At 43.5% G+C, this 17262-nt stretch overlaps 1 protein-coding gene across 1 annotated transcript; it reads right to left on the bottom strand.

Annotated features, from left to right (window-relative positions):
* Positions 1 to 794: 794 nt before the first annotated feature.
* LOC136620194 (ficolin-2-like) lies at positions 795 to 16968 on the bottom strand. The gene is made up of 7 exons (XM_066594900.1): positions 16670 to 16968; positions 16511 to 16581; positions 15714 to 15749; positions 14220 to 14347; positions 13995 to 14124; positions 3229 to 3363; positions 795 to 1042 (listed from the first exon to the last, which is right to left on the bottom strand). The coding sequence occupies exons 1-7, from the start codon at positions 16966 to 16968 to the stop codon at positions 795 to 797; spliced, it is 1047 nt and encodes a 348-aa protein (XP_066450997.1).
* Between the last annotated feature and the right edge of the window lie 294 nt (positions 16969 to 17262).

The following is a 17262-nucleotide window of genomic DNA, read 5'->3' as shown; positions in this document are numbered from 1 at the left end:
ACTGTCTGTAATATTACAAGTAAAGTGACATCATAAGGAGTGATAAAGTATACAGTGTACATGATTAAAAGTTTTGCGCTGATGCCCCTTATTGCCTCCACCTGCTTAATGCTGCTACATTGCATAAGACGCCATCTGTGCCTCATGAGCCTTGCTATACAGCACTTTGGTTTCTCTAATTGGCCAGTCCAACCCCCCATTGTCAGCTCGTTATATATTGACCAGAGAGGTGTAAGATTGAGATTCAAAGTGTGTATATTATCATGGTTTTATTTTATGGATGTAATTCTCTGGAGTGCTAGTTGTCCTTATTCTATAGTCAGTGGTGTACACAGAGAAGAGGGGGGTCTAAAGGATTTCCTATCATTTAGGTTATAGAGTTCAACACGGAGATAATCTGTTTTATGTATTAAAGATTAAGATTACTGGATGGGCAGAGAGAATAGAGGAAAATGCGGTAGAAATCATTTATTGTTTGAGGCTATACATTAGACATGAGATTATATATATAAATGTGCTGTATAAAAGATCATTCCATGAATTGTGGCACATCATAAAGACAGACAAGACCCTTTTTCCTTATAAACACTTCTGTAATTGCGATGGCCTATGTTAATATACAGCCAATTGCTGGTAACATTCATGGACATCACCCAAAAAATGGACTCGGTGGGGGTCCGAGATCAAAGACTTCTCCGATATGATCTATGTCTATTATATATAGGATAAATTGCACTGTCAATGATTTGATTCCAGAGGATTATGTCAATATGAGCTTAAAAATACCATACATATTAAACTGGCTTGAACTTCATTTCTGTTATCTTATAGGAATAATTTAGCCCTTTTCCAGATTTCCAATTAATTCCATATCCGTAGCTGCTGTGTGCTCCTCCCAGATACTGTCCATTCAGATTGGAGTGGAGGCAGTTTCCATACCACCAGGCACCCTTATATGTTATTGCACAATTATCTTTATAAGTATCCTTGTCTCTGTCTTTGGTTGTAAAAGGACGATTGTTGTGATAACCGAGAGAGTCTCCTGTAATAAAAGAAGAAAGAATTATCAGAATTTCCCTTCTAAGCGTGCATTCACACAGGGGAGTGTGACTCGCTCCTGACAGTCACAGGCGCAACTTGCATCGCACAGGACACTGACACTCAGTCCATGTGCAGGAGACTGCACATCTGCATATTCTATTCTTGTGTGAGTCTGCTCCACACATGGCAGCTGCCTGCTGTGCTGCACAACTAACATCTACCCACAACACAATTAAAATCAATCAAAATGTCCTATGTACCTCAAATTGATAATACTGAAAATGACACTTATCCTAGAAAACAAATTCTCATATGGCTACACAGACAGAAAAACAACAAAACAAATGATGGCTCTCTGAATTTAGCAATACAACTAGATTTTTTTCATGAAAAATGTTTATTTTGTGTAAAAGTAGTAATACATAAAAAACTATATAAATTTGATTCCTCCAAAATCGTATAATTGCTTTGTTTAATTAAAAAATATACAGAAATGACAGAACTGTGTTTTCTTAGTGACCCTGCCTCTGAAAGAAAAATAACAAGAAGTGGTTAAAAAGTCTGCATCCTATAATGGTAGATATAAACTCCAGCTTTATGTATGATGTATGGAGAAAGTAATACATTTTTTTAAAAGTTTTGTTTTTTTAAATAGATAAAAACTATATAGATTTGGTATTTCCGTAATTGGACTTATTTGCAGAATAAAGTTAAGAATAGGAAGCCATTTTTACCATACCATAAATGTCATAAACAACAAAAGTAATTATTTTTTTTTCCATTTCACGCGACGTAAAAAAATGTTGTAAAAGTGTTTCAATACATTATAGTGTACATTAAATGGCAACATTAAAAACTTTACCTGGTCCTGCAAAAAATATACTCTAAGGCCTCGGTCAGACGGGCGTTTTTTGCCGCGATTTGCAGATCGCATGACGGATCGCCAGAAAAATCTGCTCCTAGCTGCGTTTCCTTTGAAACGGGCCCGATCACAGGAGCGCTGTCCAGCCCATTGAAATCAATGGAGCCGGCAATACAGCCGGCTCCATTGGAGGCAATGGGCTGCCGGCGAGCGCAGGATGAATTTTCGGGAAGGGCTTAAAAATATAAGCCCTTTCCTAAAAATCATCCAAAAATGTGTAAAAAAAAAAAATATATATATATATATACTCACCTTGTCCGTGCAGCCGGAGTTCAGCCGCGGCCGGCCAGCAGTTCTCCTGAACTGCTCTGAGTAGTATTCAGCAGGCGGGGATTTAAAATCCCCGCCTGCTGAATGGGCTGCCTCTGATTGGTCACAGCTCTCACCAATCAGAGGCAGCTCTAATTCACCCATTCAGGAATTCATGAATGGGTGAGTGAGTGCTGCCTCTGATTGGCTCAGCGCAGGGACCAATCAGGGGCAGCTCTCAGCTATTGAATGACAGCTGAGAGCTGCCCCTGATTGGTCCCTGCGCTGAGCCAATCAGAGGCAGCACTCACTCACCGATTCATGAATTCAGAGCTGCCTCTGATTGGTGAGGGCTGTGACCAATCAGAGGCAGCCCATTCAGCAGGCGGGGATTTTAAATCCCCGCCTGCTGAATACTACTCAGAGCAGTTCAGGAGAACTGCCGGCTGGCCGCGGCTGAACTCCGGCTGCACGGACAAGGTGAGTATATATATATTTTTTTTATTTTCACACATTTTTGGATGATTTTCAGGGAAGGGCTTATATTTTTAAGCCCTTCCCGAAAATTCATGCCGCGCTCGCCGGCAGCCCATTGCTTTCAATGGAGCCGGCTGTATTGCCGACTCCATTGAATTCAATGGACAAACATCATTCTTCTCTGCACAGCTGTTACAGCTGTGGCAGAGGAGAATGATTTGTGTAGTATATGTTCTTAATGGGGTCGGTGCTGCTGCCGCCGGCCCCATTGAGCGCATATAGAGAACACAAGGAATCGCAGATAGGCGCGATCTGCGGTTTCTTGTGTCCTATAATTTATCGGACAGGCACATAAAAAGCGCCCATTGCACAGCAATGGTTCTATAAAATCGCAGATCGCATGTGCATGCGCAAATCATGCGAAAAATCGCCCGTGTGACCGAGGCCTAATACAGCTATTACTGCTCTAGATCCCATTAGATATTGGGCCCCATGATAGAACATTAGATGAAAAGCTCTATTACCAGAGTAGACATTACCTGCACTGCCTCCAGTGAATGTGCCAATGTGCAGCTTATAATTGTCAGCTTCTCCTGATAGGTAAAATGAAGTATAAGCAGCAAAACTGTGTTGATTGTCAAAATCTATCAGATCAACTCGAAGTTTATGGGATCCTAGAAGGTTAAACATGTGCAAAGTCAGTGCATGAAGGAAGATGCCATAATCCAGGCTGTAGAATTCTACAAGCTCATATATAGGGCTCAGTCAGACGAGCGAAGGTCTGCGTGTTTTTCTGCGCTGAAAAAAAACACATCGCTTGCAGGAAAAAATTTGCATGACCACGTCCATTGCCACCCATATTTTCTATCTTTAGGCTCGATCAGATGAGCGGAGATCCACACGTTTTTCGTCGCGGAAAAAAAACGCACCGTGTGCGAGCAAAAATCTGCACCTACCAAAGATAGAACATATGGGTGGCAATGAACTTGGTCATGCGGGGTTTTTTTGCGCGCGGTGAGTTATCTTACCGCGCAGAAAAACACGCGGATCTCCGCTTGTCTGACTGAGCCCTTGGGCCACCTGCAGACGGCCGGTTCGGATCCCGCTTGGAGAATTCTCGCAGCAGGTTGCAGACCTATGCCCCTGCAGAGGCCTGCGGCTCACCCGCTCCCAGGAATCTATCCGTTTCTGCTATGCGTCGGCTGCAATGAACATGGTCGTGCAGATTTTTTTACGCATGCGGTGCGTTTTTTTGCGCACAGAAAAACGTGCGGATCTCCGCTCGTCTGACCAAGCCCTTTGGCCGCCTGCAGATTGGCCGGGTCGGGGATGCAGACCCGTGCCCCTGCAGAGGCCTGTGGCTCACCCGCTCCTGGGAATCTTCCGTCTCTGCTATGCGCCGGCCGGCCAGCCGGTGCATGCACAGAGCGTAGCCGGACCGTCACTACTGACATTTCTGTGCGGGCCTCTGCAAGACCGGCACAGAAATAGGACATGCCGAGATTTGTTTTCCGCGTGTTTTCATGCGGACAAATTGTGGCTGTGTGCCTAGGATTGTGTTTTGCAGTGCAATCCCATGCAGGCAGGCACAGGCAAAAATTCAGCAGGAAATCCCGCTGCTGAATTTCTGCCCGAGTGCAGGGGGCCTTAGGCCGCCTGCAGACTGCCAGGTCGGATCCTGCTGCGAGAACTCTCGCAGCGGGACTCGACCTGAGCCCTTGCAGGGACCAGTGTGGCGCTCACCTCTCCAGCAGCTGCGGCTCTTCAATGTGCCGGCTGCCGGCCAGCCTGCGCATGTGCAGAGCAGAGCCGGCGGCCCGGGAGTGACATTTCTGTGCGGGTCTCGCAGAGCATGCCGCGATTTGTTTTCCGTGTGCATTTTCGAGCAGACAAATTGCGGCCGTCTGCATAGGATTGCGTATTGTAATGCAATCCTATGCAGGTGGCAGGGATGGAAATTCTGCGAGAAATCCCGATGCAGAATTTCCGCCCGTGTGTAGGGGGCCTTAGGTAGGCGCGGATTTTCGCCCACACATGCTGTGCGTTTTTTCTCCGCGTGGAAAAATGCGCGTATATCCGCTTGTCTGACTGAGCCCATAGTCTGATAGTAGGTTTGCCACCTTTGTCGCAAATACAAAGTGGCCATATGTAAAAGGAGGTGTAGTCGCTGGATGTGGCTAGAGCTGTGGTTTACACCATAACTTTACCTCTTAGTGGCCCCAGTGGTCATAGTTTGCCCCCTTATTGGTCCTAATAGAACAAACCCTAATTCCAAAAAACTTGATATGCTGTGTAAAATGTAAAGAAAAAAGAATGCCATGATTTGGAAATCTCATATAACCATATCTTATTTACAGTAGGACACAGAACAGACATCAGAAGGGGAAAGTGGCACATTGAAGCAGCAACACATCTCAAAAGAGTTGAGCCAGAGCCATGTCTACTATTGTGTAGCATCCTCTCTTCTTTTTACAACAGTCTGTTAGGGCTCCCACCCACTGGCAATATTTTCTCCACTGCGATGCGATTCTAAAGTTAAAGTCTCGCATCGCAGTGCAAGAAAAAAATCGGCATCACGACAACATATCGCCGGTCTTTTCAATGGGGCCAGCGGCAGCAGCGCCAGCCCCATTGAAAAGAGATGGAGAATGCCGGGACTTCTGCCACAGCTGTGACAGCTGTGACAGCTGTGGCAGGAGTTTCCTTCATCCCCACGGGGACTGCGGGGATGAAGGAATCCTCTGCCACAGCTGTGACAGCTGTGGCAGAAGTCCCCGGCATTCTATTTCATTGCTTTCAATGGGATCGGCACTGCTGCCGATCCCATTGAAAGCACTGCTTTCTGCAACCCATGCGGAATGATTATTGGGAAAGGGCTTGAAATATAAGCCCTTCCCCGATAATCAGCCAAAAGTGTGAAAAAATTTTTTAAAAATCATACTCACCTCTCCTGCGCTGAGCCGCGTCCTCCTGCTGGCTCCCCGGCACTGCTATGAAGCTCTTTTAGCAGTTGGGTATTTAAAAATCCCCGCCTCCTGAAAGAGCTGTGCAGATTAGCTGAGGGCTCAGCCAATAGCAGCTACTGCTTAGCTATTGGCTGAGCGCTCAGCCAATCACACATAGCCCTTAGCTATTCATTCATGAATAGCTATACCTTAGGACTATACCTTAGCACCGGGACTCTTCTGTGAAGCCATGCTGTTGTGATGGATGCAGTATGTGGTTTAGCATTGTCTTGCTGAAATATGTAAGCTTTCATTGAAAGAGACCTTGTCTGGATGGGAGCACAAGTTGTTCTAAAACCTCTATATACTGCTCAGCATTGATAGTGCCTTTCAATATGTGTAATCTGCCCATGCAGTTTCTCTAGCATGCTTTTTTATATACAATCATATGACTTAGTATAAAACTGACCCTCCAGCTGTTTTTCATTAACACCCCTTACTTTTCCAGCCTTTTGTTACCCCTGCCCCAACATTTTTGAGATGTGTTGCTGCCATCAATTTCTAAATGACTTAATGTTTTAAAATCAAATGGAAAAATGTCTTACTTTCAACTTCTGATATATGTTCTATATTTTAAACATGAATAACGTGGTTATACGAGATTTCCAAATTATTACATTATTTTCTTCTTAACAGTTATTTACATTTTACACAGCTTCCCAACTTTCTTGAATTTGGGGTTGTAAATAGTGTTGCTCATCTTGATCGGCTGGGCGATAAAACTTCCTCAATTTTGCAAAATTGAATTAGGCAAGTCCAATCCGACTTTTTGCAAAAATAGTGCGAAAATCAAATTGTCCATAATGCCTACTAGTCAGATCAGCGTGTCTTGCTGATGTCCCCAAATGTGTCCTCTATCTTGCATATGGCCAGCAGTTTCATTGGAACCCTTAATCACATGGCCTAGCCATATACGACATAAGCACAGTGTAACCAGCAGCCATTTTACAGTGAAGCACAGGACAGAGAAGATGCATCACATATATATGTCTATATAACACGAGGTATGTTGTTAGGGACAGATATTCTGCAAAGGATATATTGCTGGATGTGAAAGCTTGTATATGTTGCGCTAAACAGAGAGGGAGCACAAATATACAATCTGTACTGTGCGGCCTTCTGTTCTCACATATTGTGCTGCCCAGAGATTGCAGCTGGCATTGCTATTTTGTGTTAATATAGAACAAAAATAAAACCAAACAGGGAAACAATAAATACATACAGTACATGTCAGCTGCCTTAGATGTTATTGAATCACGAGTCAGGCCACTATTATTTGTGGGCTTTAAGCAACTAGCAGTGGTTTTCTGCAAACTACAAAGTTAGGTGATACGTTACATAAACGTACACTAAAAGTGAACAAAGAAAACCTAAAATACAAAAAAATGGATAAAAGGGAACATGAAGAAAGCAAGGGGTTGGGGACATGTTGATGAGGGTGGAGAAAGATGGACCAAGGTGGCACATCAAGCGAGTCCCACTGAAGAAACAGCTCCATTTTCTGCAGGAGGCCATGCAAGCCCATTTTTATTCTTTAGAAGTGGTTTTGCCCATGCGTTACATCCGCAGCTTGCAGAACAGGTCATACATTGGATAACATAGCATGCCTCTTCCTCCCAGTCGCAAGCACACAGCAGTCTGTCTGCACCAGTTGGCCAGGAGCATCACTCTTCTTCACCTTGTGCCAAATCCCTCATACCCTATGAAGCTGTCCACATGGATCAGTCTGAGCAGCTGTTTGATCTTTCAGTGTCATGGATGTCAACTGGGAAGTACAAACAACCAGAAGGAGAAGACCAAGACATTGAATGCACTGATGCACAACCATTTTTTTTGTCTGAAGAGGACGATGAAGGTGGGTAAGTGTGTGGTCAACACTCCATAGTCAATTTATACTCAGGGGGATGTGGAAATGGAGTTGACAGCTCCTGGTGCAGATTGTGTCGTAGAGTCCACTCAGGAGAAGTACAACAAAGAGGAACAGTGGGTGGAAGATGATGAGGTGCTTGAGCTCGCAGAAAGGAGAGGTGGACGTTGTGGGGCAACACCATACTAAGACAATGAGTAGGGTCTCGCAGACAAACAAGGGCTATATCATTACCATCAGCTACTACTACTCGCATCAGTAGCCACATTAGGCTCACAACTAGGTCTGCTAACAGGACTCGTGCAGCCTCTTTGAAAGCAAACGTGATGACAGAAGAGTGGTTATCTGTAAGATCTACGGTAAGGATTTTAAATGCGTCAAGAATAACAAACAACTTCAACACAACATGTATAAACAGTCACATGAACTCCCACCTGAGCCAAAAGGCAAAGAATCAGCTTTATTCTGCTCTCTTTTTCCACTGTTGTAGTTTCTTCTTCCTTTACCTGCTTGCCTATTCATGCAGTAGCGTTTGAGCACCAAGAGGCAGTTTTCTGTAGGGGCAGTAGCATACCTACTTTAGGCTCTCTTTCACAATTGATGATAGGGGTGCAGGATTCAGAACCAAGAGTGGGAAATGGAGAGCAGAAGTTGAGCCGCCATCATCACCACCACCTTAACTGACATTAATATCTACCCCGTATTCCAGTATGGCCAAGATCAGTAGCTAGCCCTCCATCCCCAGCTAACGTACAGTACTAGATACCCAGCTGCAATATCTTTACCAAAAATCTTCCCTGCATTGCCATGTGAGTAATAATGTGTCCCTGGTGTTATAGAATGGTGTCAGTGGCAGGGTGCACCTGACCATGGACACTGGGCTCAGCAAGCATGAACAGGAGCATTATTTATCCTTAACAGCACATTGGGTCAATGTTCTGCAGATGGAGACTAAAGCCAAAAGTGGTGGCCCTCATTTCATTGTACCACCAAAAGTTATGGCACTTTCATCCTTGTCTGTTCCCTCCTCAACTGCTTCACCTTCACTTCTTCACACCATCTTTTAAAACCTTCCTCAATCGCACAGATATCCGTATGTGGCAAAATGACACTACAGGGTCTCAGGGACAATGGCTGGTTGTTTTCACAGCAGAAGTAGGAGGAAGGGATACCAATCTTCCAACTGTCTTGCCAGTTCGCCATTACTCAACACTGCAGGGAAGGTGGCTTTGGTCAAGAAAGGGGGGCATCTTCTCCAACATATTTCTCCACCAATTGGATAAGTATAGAGGAGGTACAGCAGGAAGAGGAAGCAGAGGAGAAGGATGATTTGGGTCCAGAGGTAGGGGAGAGGGAGGCCACAAAATGTTTCTTCCACCCATTAATAATCACAGTTATTCTACGGGGATGGCAGAACCATTTGGGGGACACACTTAGGCCTGGCCCCAAAGAATATGGGACATCACTCTTAGGCACTTTGAGGCATATGAGTGCTATTATGCTGCAGTGCTTGCAGAAGGACTGTTGCATAGCCCATATCATTACTGGGTCCCCCTCCTCCTTGATCCCCATTACAAGGCCCAAAAGACAAATCAGTGGAGAGGGACCTCAAAATACAGTATTATAAGGCCCAATGTCCACAGGCGGATCTGATTTGCAGAATCCGCGCAGGTCACCCCATGGAAGTGTAGTGTCCCAGAACATCATTCTGGACCCCTCTATTATTGTCATACATGTCTGTCTTATGTAGATGCACTGTGCCAAACTGTTATGTCTATTTTTTGTATGTGTGTTGCACAGCTGCAGTGTCTGAAGGGTTAACCCCATTAAAATCATTGCCTGTGAACTTGGCTGCATGCTGAATGTATCTATCTTACAGTGTCATGTGATGTGTGAGGATGAATCTATAACTGGGGGTGTATGTGAGCGGGAAGGAGGTTGATGATCTTCCATCTCACCATGCAGTTGGAGGACCCATAGTGATGCAGGGAAGCCCCTTCAGCTTCCCTGTATCGAAAATGGTGAAGAAGCAGAGGCTCCCTAGTTGGGGCTGAGGATCTTCCCTCTTCCCCGATCAGCTGGAGAAACAGCAGGGGCACAGGGACACATCTCTGGTTTCTCTGCGCCTTATATGGAGGAGATGGAGAGACTGCCGGACCGTATTTGAAGCACATGGGAGTCAGTGAGTCTAAATGTTTTCCCCCAAAAGTCCCACACAAGAGAGAGCCATTGTAAGTAACTACGGTTTCAAGTGACTATACGTGTATACAACTAATAACTTGACAAAGACTCTCTGAGTAAGAGTTGAAACGTTGTGGGCAATAAAGATTTGTTTTTTGGATTCAACCCCTGGAGTGCTGCTCTTGCATATATTTTCTGCTGTTTGGAATACGGTCCAGGATCCAGGACCTTTGAGAGCGAGCACCATTTGGAGAGGAATATCTTCCCTGCATACTGACAGGTGATACGTGTGCTGCGATCCACTCATTGTTCAGGACTATACAACTAATAACAGTGCAGAAGTCTACCGAACCTCTGAAGATAATATTAAGTCTGTTTATGATTCCTATACAGCCGTCTGAAGTCTGGATCCCCGTATAGTGGTATACCTTTAACTGACACCCATGCGTGTTGAAGTCTATGAGAGCGGGGAGATCATTATTGCCATTCTGTGGCCATTGACTTTCATGTCAAGTATTGCTGATTATTCACTAAGTTTCCTGCACTGTAAAATCTGCATTCTGAAGTCTGTTGTGTTGTATGGAAAAGTCTCTAGTAATGTTTTACCGGGCCTCCCTCATTCTGGAGGACCCAAGGTACTATGCACTTGTCCAGTGTCATTAATGCGCCGTGTGTGAATGCCGGTGTATGGAACGGTGGTGTCACAAACTGACAACTACAACCCCCATCATACCTGTCATTTCCCGTAACAGGAAAATTGTATATAGTTTATACCTCGGGCCCATGTACAATTGCTTCTAGTCACTCACAGGATAGATTTTTACCTAATTTGTGTGTTACAAAATTTCGCGTTCCCTCACAGGACACCACAGAAGTTCCCAAAATCAAGCCGCCCATAGGGATACATAGGCGTCCGCAAATGAAATAAAGCATGCAGATTTGAAAAAAAATTGCAGCATGCTCTGTTTCAGTGTGGATCCTGCACAGACGGATCCGCACTGATTGGAAGCCTTCCGATCAAATGCCCATCCGCAATTGAATTGCAGATGGGCCGTGGATTCCGTGAGAAAGTAGGAGTTTAAAACAAAAAAAACTCCACTGTGCATGTGCGGCGGCGCACTGAAAGAAAATGAAGGCCCGGACGGGTGAGTAGAAGACCTATGGGGTTCTCGGCTGCGGGCAGGGTCGGATTCCGCTGCGGGCTCCTGCATGCAGAATCAGATTCGCCTGTGGACATGAGGCCTAAAGGACACACTATTAAGCAGCTTAAGCACAGCATTTCCCCATGGTCACAGGGATACATCCACAATGGATTGCAGTTCTACAGCTACTGGTTGATAAACAGAAAACCTCTGCAGGGGCATTACCACCAGCGTCAGGAAAAGCTAGTCCCTTAATGGCCACCCATATGTCTTTTGACGGCAGCTGTTAAGGGGCTTTATTCTACAGTACTATCAAAACCTGGCGCTGCATTAGAGGTTCGACGTGGGTCTCCCATACCAGGGGCAGCAGGTATTCAGCTGTTAGATGACAGACGGGCACCTGTTCCATGCCTAGGAAACAAAGAAACCTTGGATCCCCAGGGTTTAACCCTTTACATGCTGCGGTCAGTGTGACCATAGTATGTAAAAGGCGGACAGACGGAGGGGGCTGTGCCAGATACGGTAGCCTGTGAGGCTCAACCTCAGGGCTTATTCACACGAGCGTATATCGGCTGGCGTTTTCACGGCCAGCCGATATACACTGCCCCTCTGATGCATTGGTTTACAATGCATCCGTGCACAGAGGCGTATCTCCGTGGCATAAAGTGCCCGGACGGGCGGTGGCAGAGACTCCTATGGGAGCCCATGACAGCAGAGCTAAGCTGTGTTCCCCGACCAACGGCATATACGCTGCCCCATGCATCACACGGTAGCGTTCACGGCCGTCCGATATACGCTTGTGTGAATAAGCCCTCAGGCTGAGCTTCATAGGCTTTCTAATGCACTACTATTCTGAAGTATAGTAGTGCATTACAATAATGATAAAAGATGTTTAATCAAGTCCCCTAGTGGGACAAAAATAAAAAGTTAAAGTATTTTTAAAAAATAGCAAAAAAATCACATATGTAATATCACTGTGTTTGTAATGCAAAAAAGTTAGTACATTATTTAACTCGCACGTTGCACGCCCTGAAAAAAAAAATACAAAAAACATTAAAAAAATATTAATAGAATGGAAAGTGATCAAAACACCGCATGGCTAAAAAAATGGTACCATTGAAAAGTACTATTCATCACACAAGAAAAAATTCACATAACACTGTTGACAAAAAAAAGAAAAATGTTAGGGGTCTTTTAATGCAGCAATAAACAAAAAAAAAACATTTTTTTTTCAAGTGTGAAAAAGTTGCAAACAAAAACCTATATAAATTTGGTATTCACATCAGAAACGGTGTTTAGCACAGCTGGGGGTGTGATAGCTGATAGACGCATCTGTCTGACCACTGACAATGTAGATTGCCAGATGTTTATAAAAATGTACAAGCCATGGATATCACCTAACTTCTGCACCCCCATAGCAGATTCCACTGATTAGTTAGCACGCTGGGAATTTTAAACTCACATATGACTGAGGGTGGCTTCACACGAACGTGTTTTTGTGTGTACATAGGTGCGTACATAAGTGTGCACCCATGTACATGCAAAAACACGCGTGAATGCAGGTCCGTGCATTGTTTTCAATGGAGCCGCGGCTGCTGCCGGCGGTTCCATTGAAAACAATGGTCTGCCGGCACCCCTACATTCTGTTTCAGAATTTACATATAAAAAAAATTAAAATAAACTTAACTGTCCACTGCTGCCATGTCCCCCGCGAGGATGAAGAACAAATCTGCCGCATGTGGCAGATGTTTCCTTCATCTCCGCTAGTAAAAAGAATTCCCTGCTTCTACATCTTCCACATCTGTGACCAATGCTCAGAGGAATTCTTCAATTCTCTACCGCAGCTGTCACACATGACAGCTGCCGTAGAGGATTCTGCTGCTGGCACGCTGTCCATTGATTTCAGGGAAGGGCTTTAAATATAAGCCCTTCCGTAAAAATCCAGTAAAAGTGCTATAAAAAAAAAAAATAGATACTCACCTTGCTTCAGCTGCCAGAGCTCACCTGTGTCTCCTTCCTGCTGTACCCTGCTCTGTGGTGCTGATCTATCAGCAGGCAGGGATTTTAAATCCCCGCCTGCTGAAAGAGCTGAATGTGATTGGCTGCTGCTGCTTTCCTTCTCCTACTTCAACCATGTTTACTCCTCTTCCTCCTCCTAAATCAAAAATTTTCCTTGGTGAAGCCGTGCTTGGCTGTTGTGTTTACCCGGTAGAATGTGTCCTATGCTAACGTCATGACGTTGCTTTTAAAACAAGCAGTACACCTGCTATATTCCTTGGCACCATTTTTGAGCTAAGAGACCCAATGTGGTTTTTTTTGTTTTTGGTAACATCTGTATGCTACTATTGACCCCCTACAACACTGTACACTATAGTGACCTTTGCAATTTTAGCGGGGTGGGGCTTTGGCTGTATTGGTGACCTTCTGGATGACAAATCAGTAAACTGAATTTTTACTCTTATTGATTTTAATGGGAGTTGGAATTGACTGTCCCGAGACATGATGATTTTCATGAAATCGGCACGATACCAACACAAACAGATTTTTCCACTAATTGCTCATCACAAATTGTAATAGTGCACCCCTTAGTGGCCCCAATAGTAATAGTCCCCCTAATATTGGCACAAATAATAACCATGGCCAAAAATAGTTTTGCTTACTGAAGCAGCTCCGTTCTAGCCACCATGGCTGCTGTATACCTGCTTCCTTCCCCAGCGTCCGTGCTGTGTATTGTACATACACGAATGCAGAAGCCGGGAGATGAAGCAGGGCCTATACAGATAACAGAAGAGGAAGGGTCTCTGCATACAGCAGAGGTGGTGGAATGGAGATGCCTGGATGGCAAAGCATGCTCTCTGCATACAGCAGCTGGGTCTACCATACCAGAGCTTCTTCGGTAAGTAAGCTACTTGCAGCCATGGCTGGCACAAAATGAAATACCAGCACCATCCCTGAAACTTATTTACTGACTGAGCCGGAGGTTCAGCAGCTGGCAACCCTGTCTGATGGGTATCTATTAAGAGAAGGGGCGTCAAGACTTGTAGGACGTCACAATTTGAGCAGACTTGTCCATAGTAATGACAGTGGATTCTGGTGGATGCAATAGTTACCTGAAGATGTGAGGTGGTGAATATTATCATTTCCCAGCCAGAACTCACTTAGTTGGTTACCAAACCCTCGCTTGTAATCATTCCACTCTCTGAGAAAGTTGATAGTGCCATCATACCGTCTCTGAAAAACCTATCAACAGGGACAAGGTAAGTATAATATTGGAGTGGGAGCTTTTGTATAGAGGGTCACTTTAGGGAAAAAACAAAATCTATTTTATTACATACAATCCATCCTCCTCCATCTGTATCCATGTCACACAAGACTGTAAGTGAATTTTCTCCATCTGGGTATATTTTGTACCAAGCACTGAGAACTGCCCCTCGGTGCTGCAGTTCCTTGCAATTTCTAGGTGCTGAAAGAAGTAGGTTCATTGGTATGTTCCAGTGAAGATAGAATGAATAAAATGATATTAGTAGATTTTTGCAGTCAAGAAGTGGGTTCTACAGCCAAGGAAGAACAAACGTTAATTATATAGCAAACCATTAGTTATATGTCATGAACTCCTACTCATATATAATGTAACCACCAAATTGTAATCACATAACAGCCAACAGAAGGTGAGCAATGACCATGAACCAGAAAAAATACCAAAAAATTAGTTGTCATCATGTTACAAAAGTCCAAACACCATTGTTGGATCATGTAAACTTTATAAAGCCCCATTTACACTGAAAGATGATCACTCAAAAATCGCTCAAACGATAGTTTGAGTGACAGTTTTTAGCGATCATTTTTGCATCAATTCTTAAGTAGCTAATTAGCTACTTAAGAGTTAAATGAAGGCAGAGTGGGACACTGCTGATAACTCCGAGAACAGCTGTTGCTTTGTACATGCAAACAGCTGCTTTGTTCTCGGAGCTTTTAGCTGGTGTCCCGCTGAGAAGTCTGAGCGGGATACCAGCTGAAAGAATGCTATCAGCAGTGTCCCACTGAGAACTGAGCGTGCGGCGCTGATAAGGCTCATCACTGACTTTTAGTTTGCTAAAAATCAGCGATGAACGAATAGTGCACGAAAAATGCTCAATGGCACCACGTTTAGACTACTCCTCATACTGCATGAGAACTATGACTTGCTTAATGATATGCAACATTCTCTTTTAGTAACTTTCCGTTTAAGCAAGATGACCTTGCAATCTAATTACCAAACCTGCCTGAGATTGATACCACACATGTAAAAAGGAGATGAAAAATAAAACAACACTTTATTTTAAAAACGTAAAACCTATGGAGACCTTTCATACGGAAAATTAGTCAATGCGGACATTTCTGCGTCATAAAGATAATTGAATGATGGTGCTTGAATTTTACACCTGTAAAAATCTGCGCATTTCAAAACCGCATGATTAAATTCCGCAATGACAAATCTTACTGCTGCAAAATGAAGGATGTCTTGCAGAATTGTTGTTGCAGCTTTTTAACATACAGGAGATGTAAGTCTACAATTAAATTCCGTTAAAAAAAACTAATTTCGCAAAATGTTCTACAAAATGCATTTAGCAGTGAAAAACGCATCAAAATCCTCACTAATTGACAAACTCTGTGAAAGGTTTCAGATGCTCATTTTAATGAATTCCTATTAATATTGAACTTGCATAATATTTCAAATCATATTTAAATTATTTCCAATTTATCCGCCTTCATTTCCTAATTAGATTTCTTGACCCACTGAGTCCACATGAAGATGTTCTGTAGAATTCAGTGTATTCTGAGCCTCTCACCTTTCTGTCCTGTTAGTCCAGGAGAACCTGCAGATCCTGTAGTAATGGATACAAGTACAGAGTCAAATGGACAATGTGGATTGTTCAAGTGTTATATTGATGTTGTTATAAGAAACTCATCATTTACTTTGGATTGTACAGTGCTGTTTAGAAGGCAAAGAGTCGTCACACCAAATGTTTATATGACTTAAATTTCTCTTTTGTGCATTCACTTTGTGTTTTGTTAATGGATAAAAATAAACTATTACCACTCCTATTTTTTTTAAACATTTTACTTTGCAGCATTTTTTCACACTGAGCCAAACTAGTAATATATATAGTATATGGGGCATAGAGAAGAATTCTCCAGTCTTGGATAATGCAATGGAAAATACCCCTACTGGTAACACTTATGTGTTGAAGGGCTGAACAAGCAATTCATAAGCATATAATATAATCTGCTGTAAATAGTGCCAGTATTCTACTGATGGCAACTGTGGGGCAAAAGCAAACAGCATTATATTAAAGGATTGTCAGTTATGTAATATCCCAGGATTACCGTCAAAAAACAAATCACAAACTTACAGCTACTTAAGATCATGTAAAGTCTATAATGTACAGGTAGTGTGAGTGGAGGTCAGTACATGTATAGTGACTCAAAGTTGGGGTCCCTTTAAATAGTGTTTGTCTATCCATTGTGAATTGTCTTTCTGTATTCGTATGTTTGAGTGTCCACGTCATTGTCCTGTGTTGGTGTTGACAAGGATGATGATGTCGAGACGCTTGTCGATCCTTAAATCTTTTGGCTAGCTTCTCACTTTCTACCTTAAAATCCTCAGCAGAGGAACAATTGCGACATATCCTCAAGAATTGGCCTTTGGGTATTGACCTCTTGAGAGAGAATGGATGAAAGCTATTCCAGGCCAATAATGAATTTGTGGCCGTTTCCTTCCTAAAGAGAGTAATTAATATCATACCATCTGCTTGTTTTTTCAAGTCTTTTTGAAGACTTGTGAATTTTCAAGTCTAAGAAGGATATTGATACTTCATCACAATCAGATGTCAATCTGAAGTTGAAGTCATTGTTATTTAAGTGATTTACAAATTCTTTGAAGGACCTCCGATCATCAGACCAAAGTAAGAAGATATCATCAATAAAGCAAATCCAAAGGACGATGGATTTTGTCCAGTGGGAATTCTCCTCAATGAACACATGGTGTTCCTCCCACCAGCTCAGGTACACGTTGGCATACGATGGGGCACATGGAGTCCCCATCGCCGTGCCCCTGAGCTGGTGGAAGTACTGACTATTGAAGAGAAAATAGTTGTGTGTTAGTACGAATGTAAGCAGTTCTACGAATGTAAGCTAGTACCTTTTATCCTTTAAGCATAGTACGCAGGCAGGATTCTTACAAGCATTGTATATCATGCACTGCTGATGCATAGGATGATCGGTTTAGTTTTTTCAATTATGCATGCGCAAAGAATCTGTGTTATCAGCCAGCACAGTGGGGGGGGGGCGTTGCCTCGCTGTGTGTGCGCCTTCGCAGACCTTTGTATGCTCTCAGTC

This window comes from Eleutherodactylus coqui, chromosome 3 (genome assembly GCF_035609145.1).
Source record: "Eleutherodactylus coqui strain aEleCoq1 chromosome 3, aEleCoq1.hap1, whole genome shotgun sequence".
Taxonomy (NCBI): Eukaryota; Metazoa; Chordata; class Amphibia; order Anura; family Eleutherodactylidae; genus Eleutherodactylus; species Eleutherodactylus coqui.
The sequence above is the reverse complement of the archived record's forward strand: the minus strand, read 5'-3'. Positions and strand labels throughout refer to the sequence as shown.